General features: G+C 46.0%; 2 protein-coding genes across 8 annotated transcripts in view; both read left to right on the plus strand.

Moving 5' to 3' along the window:
- NCBP3 (nuclear cap binding subunit 3) overlaps positions 1 to 15,485 on the plus strand; it is a 34,271-nt gene extending 18,786 nt beyond the window's left edge. The window contains exons 10-14 of the mRNA XM_019743796.3: positions 1,680 to 1,989; positions 3,315 to 3,469; positions 5,293 to 5,448; positions 6,239 to 6,401; positions 6,863 to 15,485. Coding sequence (XP_019599355.1) covers positions 1,680 to 1,989; positions 3,315 to 3,469; positions 5,293 to 5,448; positions 6,239 to 6,401; positions 6,863 to 6,971 — 893 coding nt within the window. The 3' untranslated portion in view covers positions 6,972 to 15,485. The remainder of the gene's footprint in view (positions 1 to 1,679; positions 1,990 to 3,314; positions 3,470 to 5,292; positions 5,449 to 6,238; positions 6,402 to 6,862) is intronic.
- A 142-nt stretch (positions 15,486 to 15,627) lies between these two features.
- ITGAE (integrin subunit alpha E) overlaps positions 15,628 to 27,061 on the plus strand; it is a 54,412-nt gene continuing 42,978 nt past the window's right edge. For all 7 annotated transcript variants that reach the window (XR_012492243.2, XR_002138378.3, XM_019743791.3 and 4 more), the window contains exon 1: positions 15,628 to 16,547. Coding sequence is in view for 5 of the 7 variants with exons in the window: in XM_019743791.3 (XP_019599350.3) it covers positions 16,514 to 16,547 (34 nt within the window). In the remaining 2 variants the exon portion in view is untranslated. The remainder of the gene's footprint in view (positions 16,548 to 27,061) is intronic.

Below are 27,061 nucleotides of genomic sequence, written 5' to 3' on the forward strand. Positions count from 1 at the left end.
TTAAATTGCCCATACAAAGAGGTCGAATAATGTTATAAAAGCTGTTCTAACAAAAAAGGCCAAATATGATTTAGGGAAAATTAAAATAAAACTATGCTCAGGAATCTAATTTTTCTACTATTTATATCAAAAGCTGCATGAAACAAATTTTAAATTACCAGATTAGCTAATTTTATTGTTCCTTTGGTAATGATAACAGGCTGCTGTTTCTAGTGTTTTATGCTTATTGGCTTATGCACATGAATACCTCAGAAAAGTGGGATATCATGACTTGGGTTTTCTTCCTCTCTCCCTCCTTTCCCTCCCTCCCTCCCTCCCTCCCTCCCTCCCTCCCTCCCTCCCTCCCTCCCTCCCTCCCTCTATCCCTTCCCTTCCCTCCCCCCTCCCTCCCTCCCTCCCTTCCTATGCTTATTATAAAAGAACCATTTCCATTATGTTTTATAAGGATTTGTTTTTATTTTGAACCTAATTCGTGGAATCTTATACATGCTTTATAGAACGAGTTAATTCAGCGTACAAACGTGGAATAACGTGCATACACATTTATCTGTGTAGCAGGGAGAGGTGAAGTCTATGTAATGTGTATATTGAAAACTATATATTTAAAATCTTCATCTGAATGTAGTTACACTTTTCCAATTTCAGTTACGTTAAGATATTTAAGATATTTTCGTCATATAATCTTTTATTCATATTAAAGAATTTAAAAAGTAAATTGCCCCTAATTCTAGCACTCATATTAATATAACAACTCACTTCAGTTTACATTTTTTCTATTTGTGTCTTTTCATAATAAATATAATTATTGTGAACATACGTTTTATATTCTGCTTCCTCCACTTGTAAGCGTGTTTCCGTGAACTTTGAAGTTACAGTTGATTTTCATTATTTCTGAGGGTTATTTATGTTCTGTAACGTCACTGTGATCACTGAAGTAGCAAATACTCTGGTCACACTATTTCTGTCAGCTAATCAGTACATGACCTTGTTTGATGTGTGTTTCTGTTTCAAGACCCCTTACTGAATACATACTGTCCATTCACAAACATTGGACTGACAGGCAACAGCACTGTGCCTCACGCCTGAACAGAGCTTCTCACACACGCATTTCACTGTGAGGCACATGACAAGTCTCCTGGCTCCTAGGAACACTAGCTTTGGCACTAAGCAGTGAAGGCAACACAAGGCACAAAGATGTGAAAAACATGGCGTTCAGTAGTATGCGAAAAGGATACTTACAGTGTGAGAGCTGAAACAAGAAGGCAGAGCCCCGCTTTATTTGACCTAAGCTGGGAATGTGCGTGTCTAGTGACTCAGGTTTTTTTGCCACTCTGCACATGTCCATAAATGACCATGAAAGCACAGCACGTATTGATTTTGGAGTTAGAAATAAACTGGGCAAACTTGCAAATGAGGATCTGTGAATAATGATGACGGACTGTATTATAGGTAACGTTCTAATATTCCATAGGCTGCTAGATCATACTTCACCTAGCCGTTCTTCTGTTACAGGTCTCAGAATGGTAACCAGACTGACGCTTTTATAGATAATGCTCCAATAAAATCTTGGGGATGTGAACCTCCTTTTTTTTTTAAAAAAAAAAGGTCACAAAGTAAATAGAAAATCAGACTTGTTAGTGTTGGTGCATCTCCTAATGGTTTTTGGTTAAATTCCTTAGGACTAGTGAATGTTCCCGAGGAACCTATTGAGGAGGAAGAGGAGGAAGAGGAGGAGGAAGAGGAGGAGGAGGAGGAGGACCAGGACATGGACGCAGACGACAGGGTGGTGGTCGAGTACCAGGACGAGCTCCCGGCTCTCAAGCAGCCTCGGGAGCGGAGCACGTCCCGGCGGTCCAGTGCCAGCAGCTCAGACTCCGATGAAATGGACTATGATCTAGAACTGAAAATGATTTCCACTCCTTCACCAAAGAAAAGCATGAAAATGACTATGTATGCTGATGAAGTGGAATCGCAGCTGAAAACTATTAGGTACAAATATTTTTTCTTTTTGTCAACGCTACCTTTTAATTTGATGTTAAATACTAATCACTAACTTCCTCTTAATTCCGCTTAACTTTATAATCACATTATCTGTTCTAATTTCAGTCCTTTGTAGAGTTTAAATAAAAGTGTCCAAAATACGCAAGAAGAGATCCTTGTTATAAAAACTATATAGACAATATAAAAGGTGAAAATCATCTGTGTAATCCTTCTGTCCTAAGATAAGGGCTGTAGGCAATTGGGTGAATAACCTTCCTGTAGTTTTATGCGTATACATAATGAGAAATTATAACCGTATTTGTACAAAAGTGAAGTTACGCTATTTTTATTTTTTGCAATATGCTTTTTCCATTTAATATATAGTAGACATCTGCTGTTTTCAACTGTACATAGTCCATTGTTTGAAAGTATCATAATTTATTTAACCCAATCCCTTATTGGTGGACACTGAGGTCTCTGTTTTCTTACTGTTGCACTAATAGATAAATTCCTTGGATTCCAGTTATTGTACAAAAAATATACATGCTTAAGAATTGGTGTTGCTAAATTTCCTTCCAGAAAGGTTTTATTCACTTATATTGCCACCTGTTACTTACATACTGACCAATGTTAGGTATTATCACTTTCTAATTTTTGCTAATTTCATGGACAAAAAAATAGTTATTTTAATGAGCATTTCTTTGATGACTAGTGGGGATGAGCAGATTCCTGAGGGCAGATACCGTATGCACACTCAAAGGTTTGGAATCTGGCTGCACTCTAAATATTCTTGGTGGTGTAGTTTGAGAAAGAGAAAAACATTCAAGCAGGTTTGTTTGTGTGGCTTTGTTCACATCCTTATTTTCAGTTTGCAGAGAACTTTCTAATGGTGAATGCGCCAGAATAATACTGGTCTGCATGGTAGCAGACCTCTCTGATAGTAAAAAGAAGGGGATTGAAAACTGTTGTATCTTGACTACCACCAGATCCCAGCCTGCGTGAGCAGAGACCCCAAGCTCTTTGCAGGCCTCTACTTAACGTTTGTCTCAGGAGAATGGGCCTCACAGTTAGGTTCTCTGTGGTAGCTTTCAAATATGTGTGGGAACCACCCTGGAAAACTCAGGAAGCCGTTCACCCCACCTGATCTCTTTTCAGCAGGCTGATCATGACTTTTGTAAACAAATAATTACCAATGTATGGTATTTGTAAATAAATATTGGCTGTATTAGATTAGATTGGATTTCTTAAATTGTTTTCTCAAAAGTATAAGATTGTTGCATGGTCATGGTCCCACAGTTGAAGTTGGTTAACTGTGCTCTTTTCTTTTTTTTAAGGAACTCCATGAAGGCAGATACTATAGCCACAAGCAATATCAAAAACCGAATTGGTAACAAGTTACCATCTGAGAAATTTGCAGATGTCCGACATTTGTTAGATGAAAAACGTCAGCACACACGTCCACGGCCATCAGGCAGCAGTACTAAATCAGGTATTGTTCAGTTGTGTTTCTGGGCTTCATTCTGAGCTCCAGAAAGCAAACTGCGTCACGGATAGGTTCTTAGATAAAACATTGCCGTTTGTGGACCAATTTAGTTGTTCTGGTTCATCACTTGTAATTTTTGGGTTAGGCATTGGAACTTCAGGGCATGGAAAATAATCAGACTTTTGCAATACCGTGTTTCCCTGAAAATAAGACCTAGCTGGACAGTCAGCTCTAATGTGTCTTTTGGAACAAAAATTAATGTAAGACCGGGTATTCTTTTACTATAATATAAGACTGGGTATGGTATGGTATGGTATGATATGATGTGATGTGATATGATATGATATATGATATGACATGATATGGTATGATATATGACATGATATAATGTATAATACTGGGTCTTATATTAATTTTTGCTCCAAAAGACACATTAGAGTTGATGGTCCGAATAGGTCTTATTTGGGGGGAAACATGGTACTAGCTTTCAATATTTTTGAACCCAACAATTATTTTACTCTGTATGTCGTTGGCTTTATATATAAAGATACTAGAAATGAAGTTGAGTTATTGTAGCAGTGGTTACGAATTGGAACTAGATAGTTTATATGTGCAGACACATACAGCGGGTTCTTGGCCATGCCTTCTGTGGGCTAGGTGCTGGGAGCCTTTGGGGAGAAACACAAGTGCACACGTTCAGATAATTCCACCCAAAGCAGAATGGAGGAAGTGCCCTGTTGGATCTAAGCAGTGGGCTGTGGGAGCAGCGAGGAGAGCTGATCTACTGGTGGAACTGTGGAATGCTGCTCAGAGAAAGTGGCTTTAGAGCAACGTCTTGGGGGAGGGAATCGGATCTCATTTGGCAAACGTAGTATTTTGAGGAAGTAACCTGATCTTATATCCAAGTTAGAAAGATCACCTTGGGGCAGAGTGGGGTGGGGTATAGAGTTAAGTAAGTCACAAGGGCCTGAACTGGGTCAGGGACTGTGGAGACAGACTGAATGAGAATGTCAACCCTTGTGAAGGAAGAAGACTCAGCACTGGGACGTCAGAGGGGAGAGGGAGGGAAACCAGGGGCTCAGGCCTGACGGCCGGAAGGGTGGATGCTGCTTTCTCGGAATAAGCACGACGGGCACCAGCCCTAGCAGTCACTTGGTCGTGAACGTGTTTTCGTTGCTCTTACTGTTAGAGGGAACTCAGGAGGACAGGCAGATTTCTGGGGGGACTGGAGGAAACGCAGGTTTGATTTGGGACATCTTCCCTGGATCTTTTGCTTTTTGTTTCTTTTTTTTTATGGAGGGCAAAGCTCCCTGGCTCATGCGGGGATCGAACCGGCATCCTTGGTGTTATTAGCACCACACTCTAACCAGCTGAGCTCACCAGCCGCCCCCAGGTCTTTTGCTTTTTGCCAATCTCATAAATGTAGTAAGTTTATTGAGAACTTATATATTCAAAGATGGTGGCTTCTGCCCTCAGGGACTTTTAAGGATAGCTTGTTAGCTGAAATGTTTGTCAATTATGTGGTCTGCTTGGTTCTACTTAAAAGAAACAAAAAACTAAAAACAAGACAGTTGATTCTGCCTCAGAAATTCCTTTCTGGAGCAGTCAGCTGAGATTCCCCCCTCCCCCCTCTCAGCCCCTGCATCCTAATTTTCCTAAGGGAATCCAGACTGAGTAGAGAGAAGGCTTTTAGAAGCTTGAGTGTGTTGGGCCCTCTGTTCTCACTCAGGAAGATTTGGACAAGATCCTGTAGTGACCTCAGGTTGACAGTACAGATAGCAAAAGCACACACTCTTGGTAACAGCTGTACCTTTTTTTTCTTTTTCTAGATATACGCCAGCGGTTAGGAAAAAGACCATATTCTCCAGAAAAGACTAGTAACCCCGTTGTTCGGAGAGAGCCTTTTTCTGATGTACATAGTAGGCTAGGTGTTCCCAGGCAAGACATTAAAGGTCTCTACTCTGATACTCGAGAGAAGAAATCAGGTTGGTGACACTTCACGCTGATGGGGATGGGAATTGGTAAGAATAGAAGTACTTTGTTAGCGGGAGGCAGGAAACAGCAAATGCCAATCATAAATTATTTTCCCTCTTCCATAATCATCATCATGATAATGGTAACAGTATGAAAAATTTAGAAGTTAGCAAAGAGACCCACCCCGATTCTTTCTGTTTAGCACAAATACTTTTTGAGTTTCATGTGTGCTATTCCAGTCTTGGTCCATATACGTATCCTACTTTTTCATACAGCATTTTATTGTAGTCATTGTTACATTCTTTATAAGTAAAACTTCTAATTGCCTTATAGTGTGGCTATATTACGAAATTCTAAACATACGTTTCTCTATTAGATATTAGTAAAGTATATTTTTTAAATTAATGGATAGTAGGCAGAATCTGTAAAAATTAAGTGTAGCAGGCCCATCAGTTTGCAGAATGTTATAGCTGGGAGTGCTCTGGGGGTGGCCCACCCCTGGCAGAATGAGGCTGTACACAGAATGATGTGTCTCACCAGGTAGGGACAGGTGTGGCATAAACAGCCTCCCCCACGGTTCTGGTACTCCGGGGGTGGGGGGGTGCACATCTCCTAGCTGAGAATCTCCCCTTGGGTCCAGATCGCTCAGTTTGCAGAGAAATGAGATGACGTGTCCAAGACTGCGCAGTGGTTTCAGGTAGCACAGCCCCCGCCCCAGTGTTTCTTGCTCATCAGCTGTGGGCAGTGCCCCTGCTTCCCAGCACTGACTGCCAAGACTGAAATGCCTTCTCACCCAAACAGGTAATTTATGGACTCGCTTAGGCTCTGCATCCAAGACCAAAGAAAAGAACACGAAGAAAGTGGATCACAGGGCTCCCAGCACTGAGGAAGATGACTCCGAGCTGCAAAGGGCATGGGGGGCTCTGATTAAGGAGAAAGAACAGTCTCGCCAAAAGAAGAGCCGGTTAGATAACTTACCATCTCTCCAGATTGAAGTTAGTCGGGAAAGCAGCTCTGGTTCAGAGGCAGAGTCTTGATGCCCTTGGGGCCCATGGCAGCTGCCTTAAAGCCTGACATTCTTGCGCAGGGTGGGGTGCTCAGTAGGAAGCTCCCCTGCAGGAGTTGGCGCCCCTCCCACTCTTACTCATACAGTCACCCTCAGCTCTTGCTACTGCAGCAAGACATCTTAAGAATGTGACGTGTTTTGAAGGGCATCTATCTTTTGCTGCAGAGTCATAGTTCTGGGCCCTCGATTCTTTTCCTACCACCCTGCAAGCTTTACCCTTTGAGAAAAAGGCAGCCCTCCAGATTTTGTAGACGTTTTTCTTAATATTTTTAACGTTGTGTCTTTTAAAAGAAATGTTTTACACAGTTCATCCAAAGAGCAGAGAACTGAACTTCTCACTATTGCCTTGGCCCTGACAGCTGTTACCAGCACCCTTTTCCCAAGAAAAGTCAATTCCCAGGTGCTTATTGGACAGCGTCCGAGGGGGAAGATGAGGGAAGCTGCCAGCTCACCCTTCCAGGACCCTAGTGTGGGGGGCGGAATCTCATGGACCTGACCTCAGAGACGCACCAGTGCCACCCAGGTAGATAAGAGATGCAGCGGCGATCGTGCTTCCATCCCTCCCTGGGGACTTCTGTTAGGGGCCTCTTGTTAGCGATCAGCTTGAAGTGAAGATCAAGTTCAGTGCTGTGGGATTTTTAGGAACAAAAAACTGTGACTTCTGGATTTGGGGTGGATTTTTTGTGATGGGGCGGGGTCATGGGTTAATGTTGAACACTTTTTAAGTCGGTATTATGTTTAAAAAATATTAATGATTTAAAAGTTTAAATTTTTAATTTTTATATGTGAAAATACTTCCTGTTGGCTATAGGGGAAGCTCAAGTGGTGTCTTATGTGCTGTTAAATATATATTATATACTTTGGAAGAAGGCAAAGAGAGGAGTCTCATTATTTTTAAATGATCCTAATTGCATAGCCTTGTCTGTTGTACATAGAGTTCAACTTGCCTTTTGTCCCCTGTAGGAAAAAAATCCATCCATCCGAGATGGGGTTCTGTTATTATCACTTTAGAAGTAATACATTGATATTTGTTCTGTCTCCATGTTCTGGCATCTGAAAACACCTTCAAAACTGGCAAATAAGATAATAGTTATAGACATTTTAGTTCGTTTACTTCTGAACTCCTTTCAGATTGTTTTACCACAAAAAAGGTGTTAGATTATTTTGTTTTCCTGTCTGAGTTTTATTTTCAAGTATTTGATGTTTGCGTCCCTCTGCAGGCTTAAAAACTGTTTCGCTTTAGTTCACTAGAACTTAGGAGTTAGAGATAGTAAGCCTGTGTCCCTTCTGTGATGTCACAACTCACTTGTCTGGAGCGTTTCAGCAGCCAGTGCAGCCCTGGGCGCCAGAGATCTTTACTGGTGTCTGAGCTAAGAATGGTCACGTGGGTAGCTGATTGCACTGTGGTGTCACTGAGTGTGGAACGCTGATGATGATACAGTAAAGGCTGTGAGACTCGAGAGCTGCAACAAAAACTGTATTGTCCCTATTTTGTTGGTTGACCTGCTCTTTTCCCCTTTTCTGAGAAAAATTAGAGCTTATAACCATGATAAGTTGCAGCTTCTAATACGATTCTAGGGAAGAGGTGGTTTGGGTTTCTCTGCCTGTTGAGCCCTAAGGTTTCGGAGGCTTCTCAGCTCTTCTTGCTCTGGGAAGCACACAGCTGAGCGTCAGGTTCTTGAGAAGGGGCCAGGGTTTGAGGAGTTGGCTGAGTGAGTGAACAGTATGAGGCCCTGAGAGTCGGAGACCTGGATGCCAGCCTCTGGCTCTGCTCCATGGGCCTGGGCCTCAGTTTCCCCATCTAGCACGTGAATGGGCTGAGAGCAGAGCTTCTGGCTTTGTTGGTGCTTCTCAGTGGTGTCTGACGCTTTCCCACAGGTGTAGCTGCAGTGGGCTGGCCAGCACTGGTTTCTGTCGCAGGTCGGGGAAGGGTCTAGGAGACAATTGAGGGTGTGTGAGGTGGTGGTCAGGGACTCACCCCCACCCCATTCCAGTCTCCGGGGCGACAGAGACGTCTTTGTGGTCAGGGTCCCAACTGACGTGGTCTCTGCACTGTTCAGAATATGCCCCCTCAGGCTTTCCTTTGTGTTTTCCAGTCATGGCCCTTTACCAGCAGTAGTTCAGGCCCATCCATCCCACGGCCTTTTATCTCTGACCAGTCTCCTGCTAGAGATCAGGGGAGACTTTCTGGAAGGGTGGTGGTGTGTAGTCAAAATTGGGTCTTTGATCTAACCAAGAAAAATGCCCACTTCAGCAGCCTGGCAATTCTCACAAACACGCAGAACCCAGAAAAGTATCTGTAAAGATTAAGTTAGTTTCCGAGTTGTCGGCCTTAGCGTCTCTTGTTCTCCAGCCTGCTCTCAGGCACTCAGATTCTGCAATATCTTACCCGGGCCCTGAATACCCGGACCCTTCCTTTGGAGTTTGGGAGGGAGAGTGAGCAGGGCAGGCCCCTGGCAGGCAGCTCTGGGCTTTTATCCTGCGCACTCTTCATGTATGCGGACAGCAGGCCTCCGTGCGTTTCTGTATTCCTCGGAGTCTTTACATGTGCGAGATTTTAAATACGTTTTTGCTGCTCGATAATAGTTAGATACCTCATTTCTGTTTCCCACTCTACCTCTCGGGAGAGGTACCAGCTACAGGAGAACTTGTGGAGCCCCCACAAGGCATGAAGTCTCCTCACCTGGCTCCTCTAGTCTGATCCCTCGAGTCCCTCCCCTTAGTTCAACCTCTGTCGTCTCCCGCTCCATCCCTGTCGCGGCCTCTGCCCGCCTCTGCCCCGTCTCGCGCTCTGTTCTGCACACTGCAGCCAGCGTGCACTCGTGTTGTTAGCGGCTTTATTGAGAGATAATTTTTATAGTATACAATTCACCCATTTAAAGTGTACACTTCAGGGGCCTTTCGTATGTTCACACAGAAGTACAACCATCACTTTACTCAATTTTGAAGCATTTTCGTCACGGAAAAGAAACCGTCTACCCGTTAGCAGTCACTCCTCATTCCCTGTTCTCCCCAATAACCGCTATTTCTGTCTCTGAATTTGCCTATTCTGAACAATTCATACGAATGGAATCATACGCTTTGTGGCTGTTTGTGACTGGCTTCTTTTCACTAAGCATATTTTCAAGGTTCATCCATGTTGTAACTTGTGTTAGTATTTCGTTTCTTTCTATTGCTGAATAATAGGCCACTGTGTGGCTGTACCGCATTTTATTTATCCATTCACCTGGTAATGGGCATTTGGGTTGTTTCTCCCTTTTGGCTGTTACGATAATGCTGCTATGAACATTCCTGTACAGGTTTTTATGTGGACATATGTTGTCTTTACTCTTGGGTTACACACCTAGGAGTGGAATTGCTGGGTCAGACTGTAACTCGATCTTTGTAACCTTTTGAAGAACTGCCAGACTGCTCTCCGAGTGGCTGCCTCGTGGTTCATTTCCCCCAGCAGTGTATGGGAGCTCCGGTTTTTCCATATCCATGTCAGCACGTGTTGTTTTCTGATGTGAACTGGTGTCTCATGGTTTTGATGTGCATTTTCTGAGGACTAACGATACTGGGCATCTCTTCAGGTGCTTCAGGATGAACTTTTGTAGGAATGTCATTCCCGTTATTTCTCTGCTTAAAACCTTTCTTTACCATTGCCCTTGGAGTAAATCCCAAACTCCTTTCATAGCTCCTAAGACTGGTCAGGATCTGGCCTCTGGCCGTATTTCTGGCCTCTGTGCCTCATCGTCCCCTGGCCCCTGCTGACTAGTTCCCTGGACCCACGTTGATCTCACCAACCTTTCACACCTGCTCAGTGCTGTTCCTGCAGCGACAGCGACAGACTCGCCTGGTCCTCTCCCACTCCTTGCCACCCAGCTTCCAGAGCCAGGTCACAGGCCCCTGTTTGTGTCCCACAGCACTGCCACGTAGGAGTTTCAGCTCATTCCAGGGTTAGGTTAGAAAGTCATGCCTCTGATAAAAATTGAGTAATCGCCATTCCTCTAGGAAACCCTGAGGAAAGTCCCAAGTTGAAGACTAGCGTCACGAGGTCTATGTGAGCACAGCTGGTGCCTGCCCTGTGGGAACAGATCACGGTTTCTCTGGTTGAGCACCAGGTAAAGTGTTGGTCTGCAATATAGGGCCATGTTGTGTAAAACACACTTATTTGTAGGTGTCAGAATCACACTCAGGCGCGAGAAGCTCGCCTTGAAAGAGGCTCTTGGGAACTGAGACGGCCACAGGAGCCGCAGAGCACGAGCTCGCCTCAGGCCCTCCTGCCTCCCTGCTCAGGGAGTGGAGGAGCAGGGGGAATGGCCCAAATGACTGAAAGTAGGTTTTCGTTTTCCTGTCTCTTTTTTTCCATTGTGTTTGCTTCAGTGAAGTGTGTGTAAAATACCAAATGTCTGTACTCTCCCAAGCTAGCACACCTTTACACTGGATTGTATTCCCTGTTCCTGCTTTGTCTTTTTGCTAGACTGTAAGCTCTGTGAGAGCAGGGACCACGTCTGACTTGTTCCTGGGGTTTCCCCGGTCCTAGTACCACGTCTGGCACCTGGTGGGTGCCCCATAGACGTGTGATGAATGTGTGTGTCCCCAGCTGCAGGAGCAGCTCCATCTTCTGAGGCCCTGGGGTCTTCTTGCAGGCTAGTCCTTGCTTGTCTGCCAGGTACACACAGCGCTTGGTTTTCCCATTTTATTTTCCCTGCTAGCCTGTGAGCTCCTGATGAGCAGGTGTCTTCATGGTATTTCTCTATCCTCCCACCACGCCAGGACAGAGTAAGTGGTGCTTAAGAAGTGTTCGGTAAACGAATGAATTGCGGTAACCCAACCCCGCTGGGGCCCTTTTGTCTACAGGCTACAGTCTGCTTCTGGCTGAGACCAGCAGATCCAAAAGGAGGAAGGTGAATCAGAAGTGCACACACTGTACTTGTATAAGAAAAAAAAATCTCATTAATACAATCGCAATAAAATTCAAATTTTGGTGGTCTGGCCATGTCTGAGCTGAAGCTCACCCAGCTCTATACAGAATTTGCTAGGGAATAACATAGATCAGAATAGTTTTTAGAAGGCGTTCATTCCCCCCAAGTGCAGGGAAGGAAGCTGGCAGGTGGATGAGAGGCCCCCAGGAGGGACCAGCTGGGCCAGTTCAGCCTCTGGTCCTATTGGTGAAGAAAGTGACGGCAGTCCCGAGAAGTCCTGAGGAAATGGAGCTTTTTGCCTAAAGCAGCTCTCACAGGGAGCACTCTTAACGTTAGGAGAAATGCCAGCAGGCAGTTTGGATTCAAGGTAACACCAAATCATGGCTTCACAGCTTAATTGCTGCACAAGTAAGTTTGATGTGTAGTTATTTGCTTTTAAACCTTATGTAACAAGAAGGAAATTAGAAGTTAAGCCACTGTTTTCTTTTAAGAACTAAAAGGACAGTGTGTTTTGTAATCTTGAGAGTAGCACATTTGCTTCAAGGCTGATTGTTATTGTGTGATCTGACCACCAATAACCAGGACTTTCTCTTACATGTTTATATAATAAAGCTTAGAAAAAAAATACTGTAGCATTTTTTAAAATGAAATTTATGAACATTTCACAGAACTCTGATGTTCCTTGGAGCAATTAGGGAAATGCTGGCTCCAACACCTATCTCAAATAGTTATAAGGCATTGAGGTGGGATTTTGCTGTGCTATAAATAAAACTAGAGTATGAGTAGTATTTAACCTACCAAAACCAGTGCCCTGCCTTGGGGTTCTTACTTGTTTTTGTTTGAGCAATTCTAGAGACCCTCTGGATGGCCAGCTTCTTTAGTGGTTAATTAAGACTTGTGTTACCTCAGACTGCCACCGTCTGCCCTGGGGGTTACTGAGGGCAAAAGGCCCACACGATTGGCAAGAGGAGACATGGCCTTCCTGTTCTTTCCTGGGGTTGTGTGGTTTGATCCTGCGATGCGTCCTCTCTTGTCCTTGATAAGGGTTCCTCAGAGAGCCTGTGAGCAGGAGGCAGTGCTTTTAGGTAGAGTGTCTTTCACGGAGGGTCAAATAGAATGGGGGCTGCGGCTGGGAATTCACTCTGTCTCACGTACAAACCGGAAACGACTGAGCGAGTCCCTTCACCCGTCTGAACCTCAGTTTCCCTGTCAAATGAAGGGCTCGACTGAGATAATCTCCAGTTTCCTTTTAGTGTCAATGTGAGTTCTAGGATCTTTGCTGTACTTTGCCAAGGAGCATGAGGATTGTAAGCTGGACAGGAAAGGGGGTAGGGGCAAGCCTGAGGCCTAAGCCCTCGGACCCTTGGCTCCATGACCCAATGCAAACTCCCCTCCTCCAGCCCCTCAGTTATGAAAGGATACAAGGAGCCTCTCCTTTGCTCCCTCCCCATGAAGGCCCCCTTTCCCAACACACACTTGACTGTTTGGGAGCTTTCTTAGGAGGTAGCCCAGTGTGAGTCAGCTTGGGCTCCCATTGACTGGGGGACTTGAACAACACGTTTATTTCCTCACAGCCTAGAGACCAGAAGTCCAAGTTCAAAAGTCCATACTAGGGTTCTGGTGAGGCCTGTTCCTGCCTTGCAGATGACTATGTTCTCACTGCTCACGTGGCCTTTCCTTGGTGCGTGTACATGGAGAGCGGGATCTCTTCCTCTTCTAAGGCCACCAAGCCTCTAGGATTAGGCCCTACCTTTAGGACCTTAATTATCTCCTAAAGGCCCTGTCTCCATATATAGTCAAATTGGGGGTTATGGCATCAACATTAAGTGGGGGAGGGGACACAGGTCAGTCCACAGCACCCAGTAACAGAAGGATCCCAGTATATGTTTGTGGAATGAGGTCCCTGCTTTTTAATAGCTCATGAACTGGGGGGGATTTAGACCCATGGATCTAAAGGCACTGGGGTTTGTAGTGGTTCAGAGTCCTGGTTCTGGAGGGGACCGACCTGTTTGAGTCCCAAGTCGGCCACTTACTAGCCATATGGCTTTGGGCAAATGACTTAACCACTGTCTCCAAGCCAGCCTCCTCCTCTGTGGAATGGGGATGACCCAGCATGGTGGCCGTGAGGGTCAAATGAGGGCTTGCATGGAAGGCCCTTGGCACAGAGCCCGGCACGCCAGCCTGAGCGCTCACAACGGAAGTGATTACTACGTGCTACTCTTCGGTCTTAGCTGCTCTTTGCCAACTCTCCACTGCCGTCCTCGCGCTAGGCTCCCGTGTCGGTAACGTTCTCACTTCCAAATTCCCTCTTCCCAGCTTCCTAGGACTCAGAAGGCAAGTGGGTAATTAGAAACGTTTTCTGGTGTGGAGGCTATGAGGCAGGGCTGTGGGAACACCCCCACTCACTGGTGGGCACAGGTAGCTTTTGGCTCACTCTCAAGTCAGAGGAGTTAGTCCTTTTACTTCATGCTCCACATGGCTCTTCCATCCTATAAGTTTTAAAACTTTATTTTGAAACTATAGAACCGTTTCAACTGTGAAACAAAGAACACTTTGCCACATTTTATTTATTCTTTCCCTCGTCCCCTCTCCTTTACCTCTCTCTGAACCATGAACTATTTGAGAGTTACTTGCATAGGTTATGTCCCTTACCCCCTAAATTTTTAGTGTACGTTTCCTAAGAACAAGGACATTCTCTCATATGACCATAGTATAGTTATCAAATTCAGGAAACATAATTTTATCTAATCAGTAGTATCTAATCTATAATTCATGTTTCAGTTTTGCCAGCTGTCGCAATAACGTGGTTTTTTTTTCCAAATTACAGTGTATTATTATCTTATGACTTTACTTTTTTTCCCTGTTTTTAATGAAAATAAATTCCAGCTAGATTTGATGCCCTCCATGTAACTCTCCACAATCAAACCATTCACTTCTTATCTTTCTGGCCATAACCAGAGACTTGAATTTCTGGTTACCATTCCCAGGAACAGTACTATATTTTACTGAACCAATAATGTTTTTTAAAAACAATTATTTTTCTGCTCTGGGATCCAATCCAGGATCACACACTACATGTAGTCTCCTTTAATCTGGAACAGTTCCTTAGCCTTTCTTTGTCTTTGATGATATTGATGTTTTTTAAAGACTTCAGTCCACTTATGTTGTAGAATATCCCTTCAGTTGGTCCCTTAACGTTTGTTTAAAGTCCGAACTTTGGAAGTCGTTTTCAAATTCCTTTTGGATACGTACGCACTTGCTGAACGTCCAGCGTTGTCCATAGCGCACCTGGCCCTTGGGACCGTAAGTTTGGGTTCGTGGGGACAGCAGTTCCTGTCAGACAGGCTCGAAGAGCCCCTGTATGTGCTCAGGATTGTGGGTCTGCCATACTGGCACCAACAAGCTTGGATAAATACATCCTAGGTGGATGCAGGGTGAGTCCTCATCTCCAAAGATGCAGAAAGTGGCCCTGTGCCTGGTGCAGCATCCAGTCGTCCGCTTTGCCTGGCCTCCTGAGGTGTCCCGAAGTTCGCCCTCCAAACGCCAAGCTCTGCTTCTCAGACACCTCCCGCAAGCTGCAGTCCTGGGTTCTAGCCTGTCCTGCTGATCTGCTCTGTGGCTTGGGGTCCTTGCTTGCCCCTCTGGCCCAGTGATGGGGAGAGGAGCCCCTTGTCACTCTGCCAAGTGCCCCTGACACTGAACATGTGTGGGGAGGAGGAGTCACCGAGCTGGCGGGGCGGGCGGTGTTGACGGCCAGGGCTGGCCTATGACGGGTCAGCCGACCTGGGATTGTCTTCATTGTGATCTGGGACGCAAATCGTCAGACCTGGAGCTTTGCTTTCTCAGCTGTTTAATTTCTCTGTTGGATATACAGTGTGAAAAATGGTGAATTGCTATCTATTCGAACAACTGTAACATCGGGGAATGCTCTTACTAGTTTGTAGGTATTTTGTCAGACCAAAGCGGGCAATGCAGAAATGTTTTAAGTGTCATCGATCTTTACAAAACTTCGGCCAAGCAAGCTTTTAATGTGAGAAACAAAATAAACGTGGTTTTCATCTAGTCATTAAGTCAACACCATTGTCTGCTGTGTTTTAACACATTAACACTTCAAAGTTGCTCTCCCTGGACTCACAGTCTTCTGGTCAGAGAGACATAGAGTCCCCTGCTTTTTTGAATGTAAAATAAAACTAAACAAAATTCAGGTCCTTGGTTGCACTGGTGACATGTCTAGAGCTCCATTGCCACCTGTGTGGCTCCTGACCACCGTGTGGAGAGTGTAGGTCTGGCACGTGAGGGCAGAGCTCTGGGAAACAGCCCGGCTCTGCGCATCAACAGTGGAACGGTTGTGAGAGCAGCTTCCTTCTATGACAGGCGACAGACTTGGTCACACAGGGACGTTAAAATATGACTGCAGACTGTTGGCAGTTTGCATCAGAGGCATGCTGAAATATTTATGGAATTCTACTTCCGTTGTTCTGGTAGCTCAGAGCTCTATTAAATTAGTTCTGGATCACGATGCTGCAGCCAGGGTTTAAAGAGAATGTGGCCAAAGCTGAATTGAGGAAGTGATTTCAGTCAGTTCGTTGGATCTTTCCACTCATCTGGCCCTCCACAGCCTCAGAGCCTTGAGTGCAGGACCAGGTGCAGGAGCCCAGTTTCTGGCTGTGGGGCATTTCCTGTGGGAGGAGGGACCCATTCTCACTGCTGAGGCGACTGGGTGCTGGGCTGAGGTGTGTGGTGATGGGCCCTGGGGCAGGGGGCTGGGACTCCCATGGACTGTGAACAAAGCGGGGCAATTCCTGCTCCCGCGCCTGAGACCTCTGCGCTGAGGACACCCAGAGTGGTGCTCCCAGGCCGCACCGCTCACCAATCCAAGTGTGGGTGACCGGCAGGGCTGACGGTGTCTGAGCTCCCAGGACCCAGCCCCCAGCAAGCGGCTGAGGAAGCCACGCAGCCAGCTGTGTAGAGTGGGAGCGTCTGTGTCACTTGAAAGTGCCTGTCTGCAGGTCCTTGCCTGTATGTGCCTCTGTCCCCGCCTCCTGGCTGCCCCAGCTGAGGAGGGGAAGCTGAACAGGCAACGCCGCCTCTGCCCCAGCTAAGATGTGGCTCTTCCACACTCTGCTCTACGTGACCAGTAAGTCAGCCTCACCCCCTGCCCTGAGGGGCTGCCATGCCCTCAGCACAGCCTTGTCTGTCTGTCTGTGTCAGACCAGAGATCAGAAAAGGTGTGAGAATGTCCCCAGGGAGAGCCTCTCTCTGGGTGGGTCAGATCCAGGCTTCCTCAGAAGGGCGCCTGAGGCTGTGTGACAGGCTGATGGCCTGTGGCCTCAGACTCCACAGCTCTGCCACCCTGTTCCTTCTCCAGCCAGCCTCCCCTCCGCAGCCTGGGCCCTCTCCCCACGGCACCCACTCTGGGCAGGTCCTCAGGTCCCTGCAGAGTTTGTTCTCAGAGTGGAGGTTGACAATGACCCTCCTCCCTTGTGCAGAGCACCCTTCTACAGACCAGGGCTTCAGCTGATGAGGGTGGGGACCCTGTGCGAATGTGAGGGTTGCCGAGACCACGGAGGTGTGTGTCTGTACTAGAGGGTGAATGCATTCCAGGAGCCTGCTTCCTGTTGCAGTATGAGAATCTGTGTATGTGTGTGTGTGTGTGTGTGGGGGGGGGGGGTCCCATTCTGGTCTTTAAACCTCCCATGGAAGCCACTTGGGGCCAGCCAAGCCCTGAGCCCCTACCTGCCCCCGGAGCCCCACGTTTGGTCAGCCAGCCCCTGGGGACCACTCAGATCAACCCGAGGCCAGGGTGGTCCTGCTCGGTGATCTGGGCACGCTTCCTGGGGTCTCCTGCTCTGGTCAGAAGCATGACAGAAGAATGGGATGGACGTCCCGTAGAAGTAGTGTCAGGGCTCCTGGGAGACTGAGTTCTCCCTGAAAGATGGGCCAGGGCCTGTCAGTGAGCACCAGTGTCTGAGTGTCGAGTCCATGCTGGAAAGGGGCCTCGGGATTAGCATCCATCATGAGGCCCGATCACCAAGAGGCAGGCCAAACGTGCAGGGTACCAGCGAAGCATGTATTTTGGAACACATTTTAGTAGATATTTCAAAAACAGCAAAATAATCATCGTGGAAAAGTCAGAACTTTGTTGTACTTTCTTTTCCTTATTCTACAGTTTAGACTTAACTTTGTTTTCAGTTACGTATCAGGTATGGGGAGGGTCTCAAGTGTTTTGTGTCTTACGGCTTTGATTCCCCAACACTAAGAATGCCTGGAGAAGATGCTTATACTCTGGTCCACGTCTTCCCAGTACACAGGAGGTGACAGGGTTACAAGCATTAGTAGAAATGGGGCTCCAGCCTAGGTCTCTGTCCTGCCTTCTGGCTCTAGAATACCCCATGGCCTGGAACACTCACCCTGGTGTCACTTGGCTCCTGCTTGTCTGTTTCCTGTGGCCTCTGGAATGACAGTCATCACCCCCAGCACCTTTTTCAGAAATGTCAATCCAGGTGACACTTACCAACCCCCTTTCTGAGGCCTCGGCACTCTGAGCTGATGGACAGTAGAGAGCAAGAGGAGCAGGCTTGCAATGCAATCACTTAGCTCGCAACTTGGCTAAGTTATGGGAGGTGTGTGGGAGCTGGGCCCCAGCAGCTCCAGTCTGGGTGGAGAGAAAGGAAATTGTGAGTTTTGTTCCAAGGTCTGAGGTCCTGAGACAGGATGGACCAATCCTAGAGAGCTTCTTGGAGGAGGTGAGACTAGCGCTGAGTCTTGAGGATGGGAAAGTGAGAAAGTGACAAGGGGCTGGGGAGAGTGAGAGGAACCCCCTTAGACTGACCCTGTCATGTGCCTGGCTGGGCTTCCCTAGGTTAGGGAGAATCCAGAACTGCTCTGGCCTGACCTTGACCTTCCACCATTCCCCGGCCACCCATTGTGGTCATGTCCTCTTGTCATCCATGGGAGCAGATGAGACAACATCAATTGAGGGCAATTTAGAGTTGGGCGCAGATACGCAGACACACTGAAAGCCTGCAGCTGCCCATACCCCTCCCCCATCCCTTCGCACTCTGCTACCCAGTGGCCTGTGCCCCTAGGTCAGTCTTCACCCATGACTCATTCTGTGACCACAGCCACTCACTTCTCCTCTTGGGGTCAGAAGTTGAGTCTACAGCCCTTGTATTACGAAGGGAACTCTGCTATCAGCCTACAAAACGTTACAGTGGTGAAGGAGCCAGAAGTCCAGGGCCTGCTCTGCTGTGATTCAGCCTTCAGGTTGAAGCCTGTGGTCTCACTGGGCCCTGCTGGGGGCTGGGGGGTGAGGGGGAAAGGCATCAGACCCAGCTCTGCCTGGGACACAACTCCAGACCTATGTGCAAGTGTGTGATAAAAAATCTTGGTCATTGCGGGGAGGGAGGAGACGGTGTCTGAGGTGGCCCTGAGATTGAGGAAGTTTGTAGCAACACAGATTGGTGGGGGATGGGAGCTTTCTGTGCAGGAGAAAGACATAGGGGAATCGGTTTAGGGAAGTGCAGGGTGAAGTTTGAGTGGGAGCAGAAGGTTGTCTCCTCTAATGTTGCCTGTCCCCCCCACACCTGGGACATGCTGGGCCCTTTGGTGAGGGCAGCACCTTCCCTGTACTGGGGCCCCTGTGTGAAAGGAAAGCAGGTTGCACACACATAAGCACCCCTCTAGCCCCAGACGGAGGGCCCAGTGCAGGATGCTTCCGTCTCACACATGGGGGAGTGGGAAAGGGCATTTTAGTTAGAGGTGAATGTCACCGAAATGCAGTGTTTGTGGGCAAGCCGAGTGGGGAGTGCCGCCATGTGGGAGCCCAGCGTCTCCGACCTTCTCTGGGAGGTTGGTTGTAGGGTGTGGTGTGGGGGGCATGTGAGCAGCCAGGCTGAGGGAGCTTGGACTTCTCCCTGAGCTGTGGCGTGGGAAGCCACAGCAGGTGTTGCATCGGGTGGTGACAGTGAGACTTGTGTTGCGTGGAAGGTGGAGTCCTGGAGAAAGGAGGCAGGGGGAAGCTGCTGCCATGGTTCAGGCCAGGGGTGTTGGGGCAGGTGAGCGCGGGGAGGAAGAGGCACTGGGGAGAAATACTTAGGAGGAAGATCAGAAAATCCACCAGGGCTTTTCCCTGTGCCTGGCACACGGGCAGCACTCAAGCCCTCTTAGCCATTGTTGGGCAGACCCTGAAGGGTGAGGCAGGTCCAGGGGCTCGTGTGGCTGAGGTTTGGGGCTGACACACTGAGGCTCCCGTGGGAAAGACCGAGGGGTGGGCCAAGGGGTGAGCTGTTCCATGGGATGGGCGCTCTGTGGGTGCCCCCAAGGTGTGACCGCCCCCAGGCCTTGTTGGCTGTTCTGCATGCCCAGGGAGGCATGCTGGGTAGAGGGAATGGGTAGAGGGCAGGCGGGTGGGCATCAGGACACCTGAGCCTCGTCCTGGGTCTACAGCTCGCTCCTTGTATAAATTTGGGCAATGCATGCCCCCTGGGCCTCAGTTTGCTAAAGCGGAAATATGCTGTGAGAATGTATTTAAATACCAAGTGTGGTGGGGGAGATAGGGAGAGGAGGGGCAGGCAGTGGTGGCTGACAGGATGGAGGGAGGGTCTTAGTCTGACTCAGCAGGCCCACGTGGCGGGGGACAGCGTGGGGGAGACAGCCCTGTGGGTAGTGTGGTGACAGACACTGGTTCGTCTGGGCTGTGATGTCTGACAGCCTGTGAGGGGAGTTTGGGATGGATGGCATGGCTGTCAGAGAGAACGTGAGAAGCCCTCCCTTGTGGTTATAACTTAACTTGGCACCCACACACTGAGCCGCTAGCGTGTCAGACGCTGGGTGGGGCATTGCCCCCTTTGATCTGCACAGTCCCACATCGCAGATGGGGACACTTAGGTGACATGACAAGCTTAAGATCCTTCAGAGATTTTGTGGCAAAATGATTTAAACTCAGGACTCCCTCTGGGGCCCACGCTATTTTCTCTGAGTCTCAGTGGGAAGTGAGAAAGGAAGGGGTTAGCCGATGTAGGGACAGCCCGAGCAAAGGTTAATGTCGGGCCTGGAGGGATTCTGCTGCAGCAAGGTGACCCACCCCTGGCAGACCCCGGGCTCGGAGGGGTTGGCAGCTGTGACGGGAAGCTCAGCGAGTATGGTGACTCCCGCCACACAGGTTCTCATGCCACGCTACTTCCACAGGAGGTTCGCTAACCTCATTAGCAGCCCTCTACACCAGAGCTCTGCCCCAGCTCAGTGAGCTGCTAGCACAACTGGGAGCTGTGACCCTGCTCTCTGTTAACCAACCCCTCGAGCTTTTAATCAGGCTTTGGAATCAGACAGACCTGGGCCCCAGACACACATCCCTCTACCTCTCTGAGCCTCGGCACCCAGCGTGGTGCCTGGAAGACAGCAAGTGCTCCGGAAGAGTCAGGATCGGAAGAGTCAGGGTCACTGTGAGTGTCTCTGCTCGTCTCCTCCCCATTCCCACCCCTCAGGGATCTTGCACCAAGATCCCTCAGTTGAATAAAATGGAAATGGGGTGAGGATGGGGGTGGAGTGGGGAACAGGAATCTGGCCCATTCTGACATTTCCAGGACACCTCTTCTGGCCCTGGCCCTGTATTGAGCTGGGCTTTGCAGTGGTGGGGTCTGGGGTTGTCATGGATGACTCAGAGCAGATAACAGTTTGGGGGAAACACTTAATCACAGATCACTCTGATCCAGACAGGATATAGTCAGAGCCAGACAGTGACACCACAAGATGCTGAGGGGGCGCAGGGACCAGTGAGTTACTCTGGTGGAGAACCTGGATTATCTCCTAGGGCAGCGAGTGCCTGAGCAGGGCCCCCAAGGATAGGGCAGAGGCAGGACAGTTGGTGAGGAAGGCATGCTGGGTAGAGGGAATGGCCTGTGCAAAGGCCCCGAGGTAGGACCTGTGCAGATGGTGTATAGGGAGTGGGGTGGAGAGGAGCTGGACGTAGCTGGAGAGCAGACTTGGCAGAGGGGGTATTGGGCTGGGCAGGGAGGTGCCACGGATGCCCAGTTGAGGAGACCAGACTTATCTCAGGAGTTTTAAATCATGTCTAAGTTACACAGACAGTAAAAAGGGCAAAAGAAGGCCTTCCAGTCACCCCTTGCCAGAAGCTGGTGATTCTCACTTCTTAGTTCTCTGTGTCAGGATGCCGATATCCACTCTTACCCAGCCGGGCTGATCCAGAAACACAAGGCTGGGCAAGCAGTGGGCCGAGGAGCCTGAGTCCAAACTCCCTGCAGGCATCCTTTGTCTAAACTCTGTGTTCATGGACGACAGGGCTTCCCCTTCTCTGCCTGGGGTCTTGATCTGGAGCCCTTGAGGGGCCCTGGGTCGGCCGCAGGGGATCTGTGAGCCCCCTTCACCCATCCAGTACCTAACTAGTGTAGGCCCCCATACCAGGCCCTGCGATGACACACAGTCTTGTCTCTTAGGGACTGGTGGTGAGGGGACAGTCACAGGCAATACGTAAACAAGGTTGTGAGCAAGGTAGTTTCAGGCTGTGAGAGAAAAGGCTTATGGGGGTACAGAGTGGCCAAGAGGGGGTCGAGGTCAGGAAGAGCTCTGGGAGGAGGTACACAGTTAGGATGAGGAGGAAGGCAGGAGAGAGCCTCAAGGCAGAGCGCTCAGGCAAGGCTAAGGTTGGTGCAAATGTGCACTTGCGGGGCTTGGGAAGGGTTCTGATGCTTCCATCAGATCCGCAAAGGGTATATGTCTCCCAGACAGGGAAGAGCTCATGGGCTGCTTACATTTTCTGCATTCTACTTTGGGGCAATCGTGTGGAGGACACGAATAACAGCTCCGGGAAATGTGGGGTGCAGGTTTATTCATTCAGTGTTTTGTTTTGGTTTTTTTTAGCCCATCTCGTCCCTATTCATTTAGTGTTTTTCCTGAAAGAACCTGCAGGGAAATTTTTTCTGGTTTTCTGTGTTTTTTTTTTCAGCTTCACCAGAATAGTTTTTGGGTTTCCCCTCTAATTTTGTGAATCCTGTGAATGATATAACTGATCATTTTCATCCTTGTGTTGGTTTCAAGAAAGTTCACTTATTTATGCATTTATTCAACAAATAATTTTATTAAGTGCCTACTGTGTGCCAGTGCTGTGTTCAGAGACAAAAGACGGGTCCATCATAGAAAGTGCTGGCACTTGTTGGATGTACAAGTTAGTTCCTAAGCTCCTTCCTGGTGTGACTGTGCCGCTTTGTTTTTACACCCCTCTTGCAAACGACTATTTTCCTTCTGTCCTTTGTATGCCACCTGCCCCATTATTTTAAAGCAAGTTTTATCTTAGTGTATTGTGTATTTTTATGAGTCTTCACACATCATTCTGGGCGAGGCAGAGGTAGAAAGGGAAAGGAATAAAGTACAGATCCCCACTGTGTGCCAGCTCAGGGAGAGGCACTGGGAGTGAGAGACCAAGGAAGGGAGGTCTCCCTCAGAAACCTCTCACATTCCACCTCTTCATGGAGCCTTTGGAAGGTTGGGTTTTAATGACAACATTTTAAGCATGTACAATACCAAAGAAAATAACAACGAACCCAAGAACCCCATCACCCAGGTAACAGTTGTCAAGATTTTACCACATTGCTATGTTTATTTCACTCTCTTTTGGTTTCCTTTGCCAAAACATTGTAAAGCCTTGCTGCTCAAAATTTGGTCCGGAGACCAGCCGTGGGGCATCACTTAGGAGCTTGTGAGACTAGCATCTCAGCCCCATTTCCTGACCTACCACGTCAGAAGCTGCATTTTAACAAGATGCTTGGATGATTCATTTGTATGTTAACGTTTCAGAAGCATTACTTTAAGACAAATCCCAAATATCATGTCACTTCACCCCTAAATACTTCAGTACGCGTTTCTGAAATACGTGGATGTTTTCTCACCACAGCCACAATGTTTTTATCACCTCACGGAATTAACAATAAGTCTTTAGTATCATCTAATACCCAGTCCATAGTCAAATCTTCCTGACTGTCTCAAAATGTCTCTTTTTGTTAGTTTGCTCACGTCAAGATCCAGTCAAGGTTCACGCATGACATTTGGTTGCTAAGCCTCTTCGTCTAGAGCAGCCCCCTCGCCCATTTTTTGGTTTGTGTGTCCTTTTCAAGTCTTTGCTTTATTGCGGCACTTGTAGACCATTTCATTCAGGATTTGCATGTTTGCTTCCTCTGAGTGTGATTTGCTCTTCTATCCCCTACTTTTCCTGAAACCTGGAAGTTAGTGCTAATGGCTCATTAAATTCAGGTTACACGTTTTTGGCAAGCATACTCTAAACAGTTCTGAGGATTTTGCCATATGTCCTGCGTTTATCTCCCCTTTTTTGTTTCCTTTGCCGGAGTATTTTACACACTTGCTGCTCAAAAGGTGGCCTCATTTAGGAGCTTGTTAGAAATGCAGTCTTGGGCCTCTGGGTCCTTCTTAAGGTGTCACACCAGGAGGCACATATGCCTGGGGACCCTTACGGATGCTAAGATTAACTAATGGGCTCAGGGGTGTCAGCCTACTTGTAAAGTGCTCTACCAAACTTTCATCTGGTAATTTCATCCACTGGCGGTTGTGGCCTGAGTTAATTATTATATAATGGCTTGCAAAATTTTGCTTTTGTTCTTCTGTTATTCCTCCCACATTTACTATAATAGTAATCATTCTATGTAAAGAGGTTTTTCTCACCAACGAGGGTTATATGGTGACTGAAATGCAGTTCATACAGGAAAGGCAAGAAAATTGCTTACTATTTTCTTTTAATGGTCAATTTTCTGAATAAGGTAGTGCCCTCATTACTTCCAATGGTGACCAATGAAGTATTTTTATTTCTTCTCTCTCTCTCTTTCTCAAATATCATTATGAACTCATAGAACTTTTATATTTTCAAGTGTTCCAAACACTTGCAATTATTTTTTTTAATGTAATTGTGTTTCGAAGTAGAGCGTACAAAAAAATGGAGTAATTCAGATCAATGAATTTTCACATGAAATCAAATCCATGTCACTGGTACTCATTTCAAGAAACAGAACATGGCCAACTTCCCAGACCTCGTGACCCCCTGCAGTCATTCATTACTTTACCCCCAAGGGGAACCACTCTCCTGACTTCTAATACCATAGATTAGTTTGCCTGTTTCAAACTTTATATAAATGGAATTGCACTCGTATACAGTATGTTCTGTTTTGTTCCTGGCATCTTTCACTCAACATTGTGTGCATGAGACCCATCCACCTTGCTGTAGATTGTTTTCATTGCTCTAGAGTATTCCATTGGTTAATTACCACAGTTTATTTCTCCTTTCTATTGCTGATGGATATTTGGATTGTTCCAGTTTGGGGTTATGAATAGTGAGGCCGTGAACATTCTTGTACATGTTTTTTCGTGAACTTATGAACAAATGTATGTTGGGTGTGTGCCTACGAGTGGAATTGCTGGGTCATAGGTTTTGCATATGCTCAGCTTTAGTTGATACTGCCAAGGGTTTATACCAATTTACATTCCCACCAGCAGTATGGGAGAGTCTGGTTGCTCCATATCATTGTCAATTCTTGGAATTGTCTTTTTCACGGTAGCCATTCTAGTGGTCCTGTAGTGGTACCACATGGTCCTTTTAATTTGCCTTTCTCTGAAGTCTAATGAGTGCCTACTCACATGATTACTGGTGATTTGGATAATCTCTTATGAAATGTCCTCCTTCTGTTAGCTTACATGCCTTTTTCTTATTGATCTTTAGGGATTCTTTATATATTTTGATATGAATCTTTCAACCTATAATCGTGTTGAAATATCTTCTCTCACTCCGTGGCTTGCCTTTTCACTTTCTTAACATAATGTCTCTTGATAACCAGAAGTTCTTAAGTTTAATGCAGTTCAGTTTATTGATTCTTTACATTTAATGGGTTTTTTTTGTATCCTGTTTAACAAATATTTGTGTACCCCAAGGTCCTTTGTTTTCTCTTAAAAGCTTTATTTTATTTTTTCACAGCCCATCTAAATCCACATTTAAATCTCCAATCCATCAGGAACTGATTTGTTTAAATGTATAAGAGAGGAGTCAAAATTTAATCTGTATTCCATATTGATATACAAGTGACCCAGCATGATTTTGTAAAGAGCTTTTTTTTCTTCTTCACTGGTTTTCACCATCACCTTTGTCTTAAATCAGGTGACCATGTTTCTGGACTCTGTTCCATTGGTCTATTTGTTTGCCTTTGTGCCAATGGAATTCTGTCTTAATAACTATAGCTTTATAATAAATCTTGAGAAATGATACTGTAAGTCCTACAGGTTTGTTATTCTCCTTCAAGACACCTTGACTATTTTTGCTGTAGGCATTTTCATATAAATTTTTTGCTGTGGTTTTGATTGGTATTTCCTTGAAGCTATAGATCAATACAGTGATAATTGACAACAATATTGAGTCTTCTAATTCATGAACATGATCTAGTTCTCCATTTAGATCTTCTTTACTATCGCCCAATATTTTATAGTTTTCAGTGTAGAGATTTTTCATATTTTTAGATTTCTTTTTAAGCATTGGATTTTTTAAATGTCTTTTGTTAATGGCATCTTTTTAAATTTTTCCATTCTTTATTTGATCATTGATGGTATATAGAAGTACAGTGGTTCTTTGTGTATTGCCTCTATATCTAGTAACCTTCTCCATGTTTATCTGTGGATCTCTTGGCTTTTTCAATCTACTTAATCATGTCATCTGCAAACAATAGTTTTATTTTTTCCTTTTAAATCTTTATGTTCTGTATTTTTTTCTTTTCTTACTACTCTAAGACCTCCAGTAAAATGTTGAATAGATGTGGTGAGAGTGGGTATTCTTGTCTCGTTCCTGATTTTGGAAAGTTTTCAGTAACTCACCATTATGAGCAATGCTTTTTTGTGGCTATTCTCAATCAGATTAAAGAAATTTCTTTCTGTTTCTAGTTTGCTACAATTTTTAAAAACCACAAATCAGTATTGAATTTTATCAGATGCCCTTTTCTGCGTCTATCATAATGATCATATAATTTTTTTTCTGTTAACGTGATAAATAAATTATTTTCAAATGTCAAATCACCATTGCACTCCTAAAATAAACTGCACTTGGTTGTGATGTATTATGCTTTTTATATATCCCTGGACTTGATTTGTTAATATATTGTTTAGGATTTTTGCATTTGTGTTCAAGAGAGAGAGCATCAATTTTCCTTTCAAGTGTTGCTCTTGTGGGGTTTTAATATCAATGTTATGCTGGCCTCATAAAGTTATTGGAAAATGTTCTCTAATTTTCTAGTCCCTGCAATAGTTTTTGAAAGATTGGTATTTCTTCTTCAAATGTTTGGATGAGTTCACCAGTGAAGCCATTTGTTCCTGGAGTTCTTCTTAAGGTTCTAATAATGGATTCAATTTCTTTTATATGGGATTATTCCGATTATATTTCTTTTGTCAATTTTGTTAAATTTTTATTTCAAGGAATATGTCCATTTCAATTAAATTGTCAAGCTTACTGGCAAAAAGTTGTATATTCTATCCTCTTATTATTTCTTAAATGTCTTAGGAAATATTCTTATGTCCTCTTTTTCATTAATATTGATAATTTGTGTGTTCTCTTTCTCGTTTTCTCTCTTTTTCTTGATCAGTTTGCTAGGAGTT

Source organism: Rhinolophus sinicus, chromosome 12 (genome assembly GCF_057876585.1).
Source record: "Rhinolophus sinicus isolate RSI-liver-muscle chromosome 12, RSI-T2T, whole genome shotgun sequence".
Taxonomy (NCBI): Eukaryota; Metazoa; Chordata; class Mammalia; order Chiroptera; family Rhinolophidae; genus Rhinolophus; species Rhinolophus sinicus.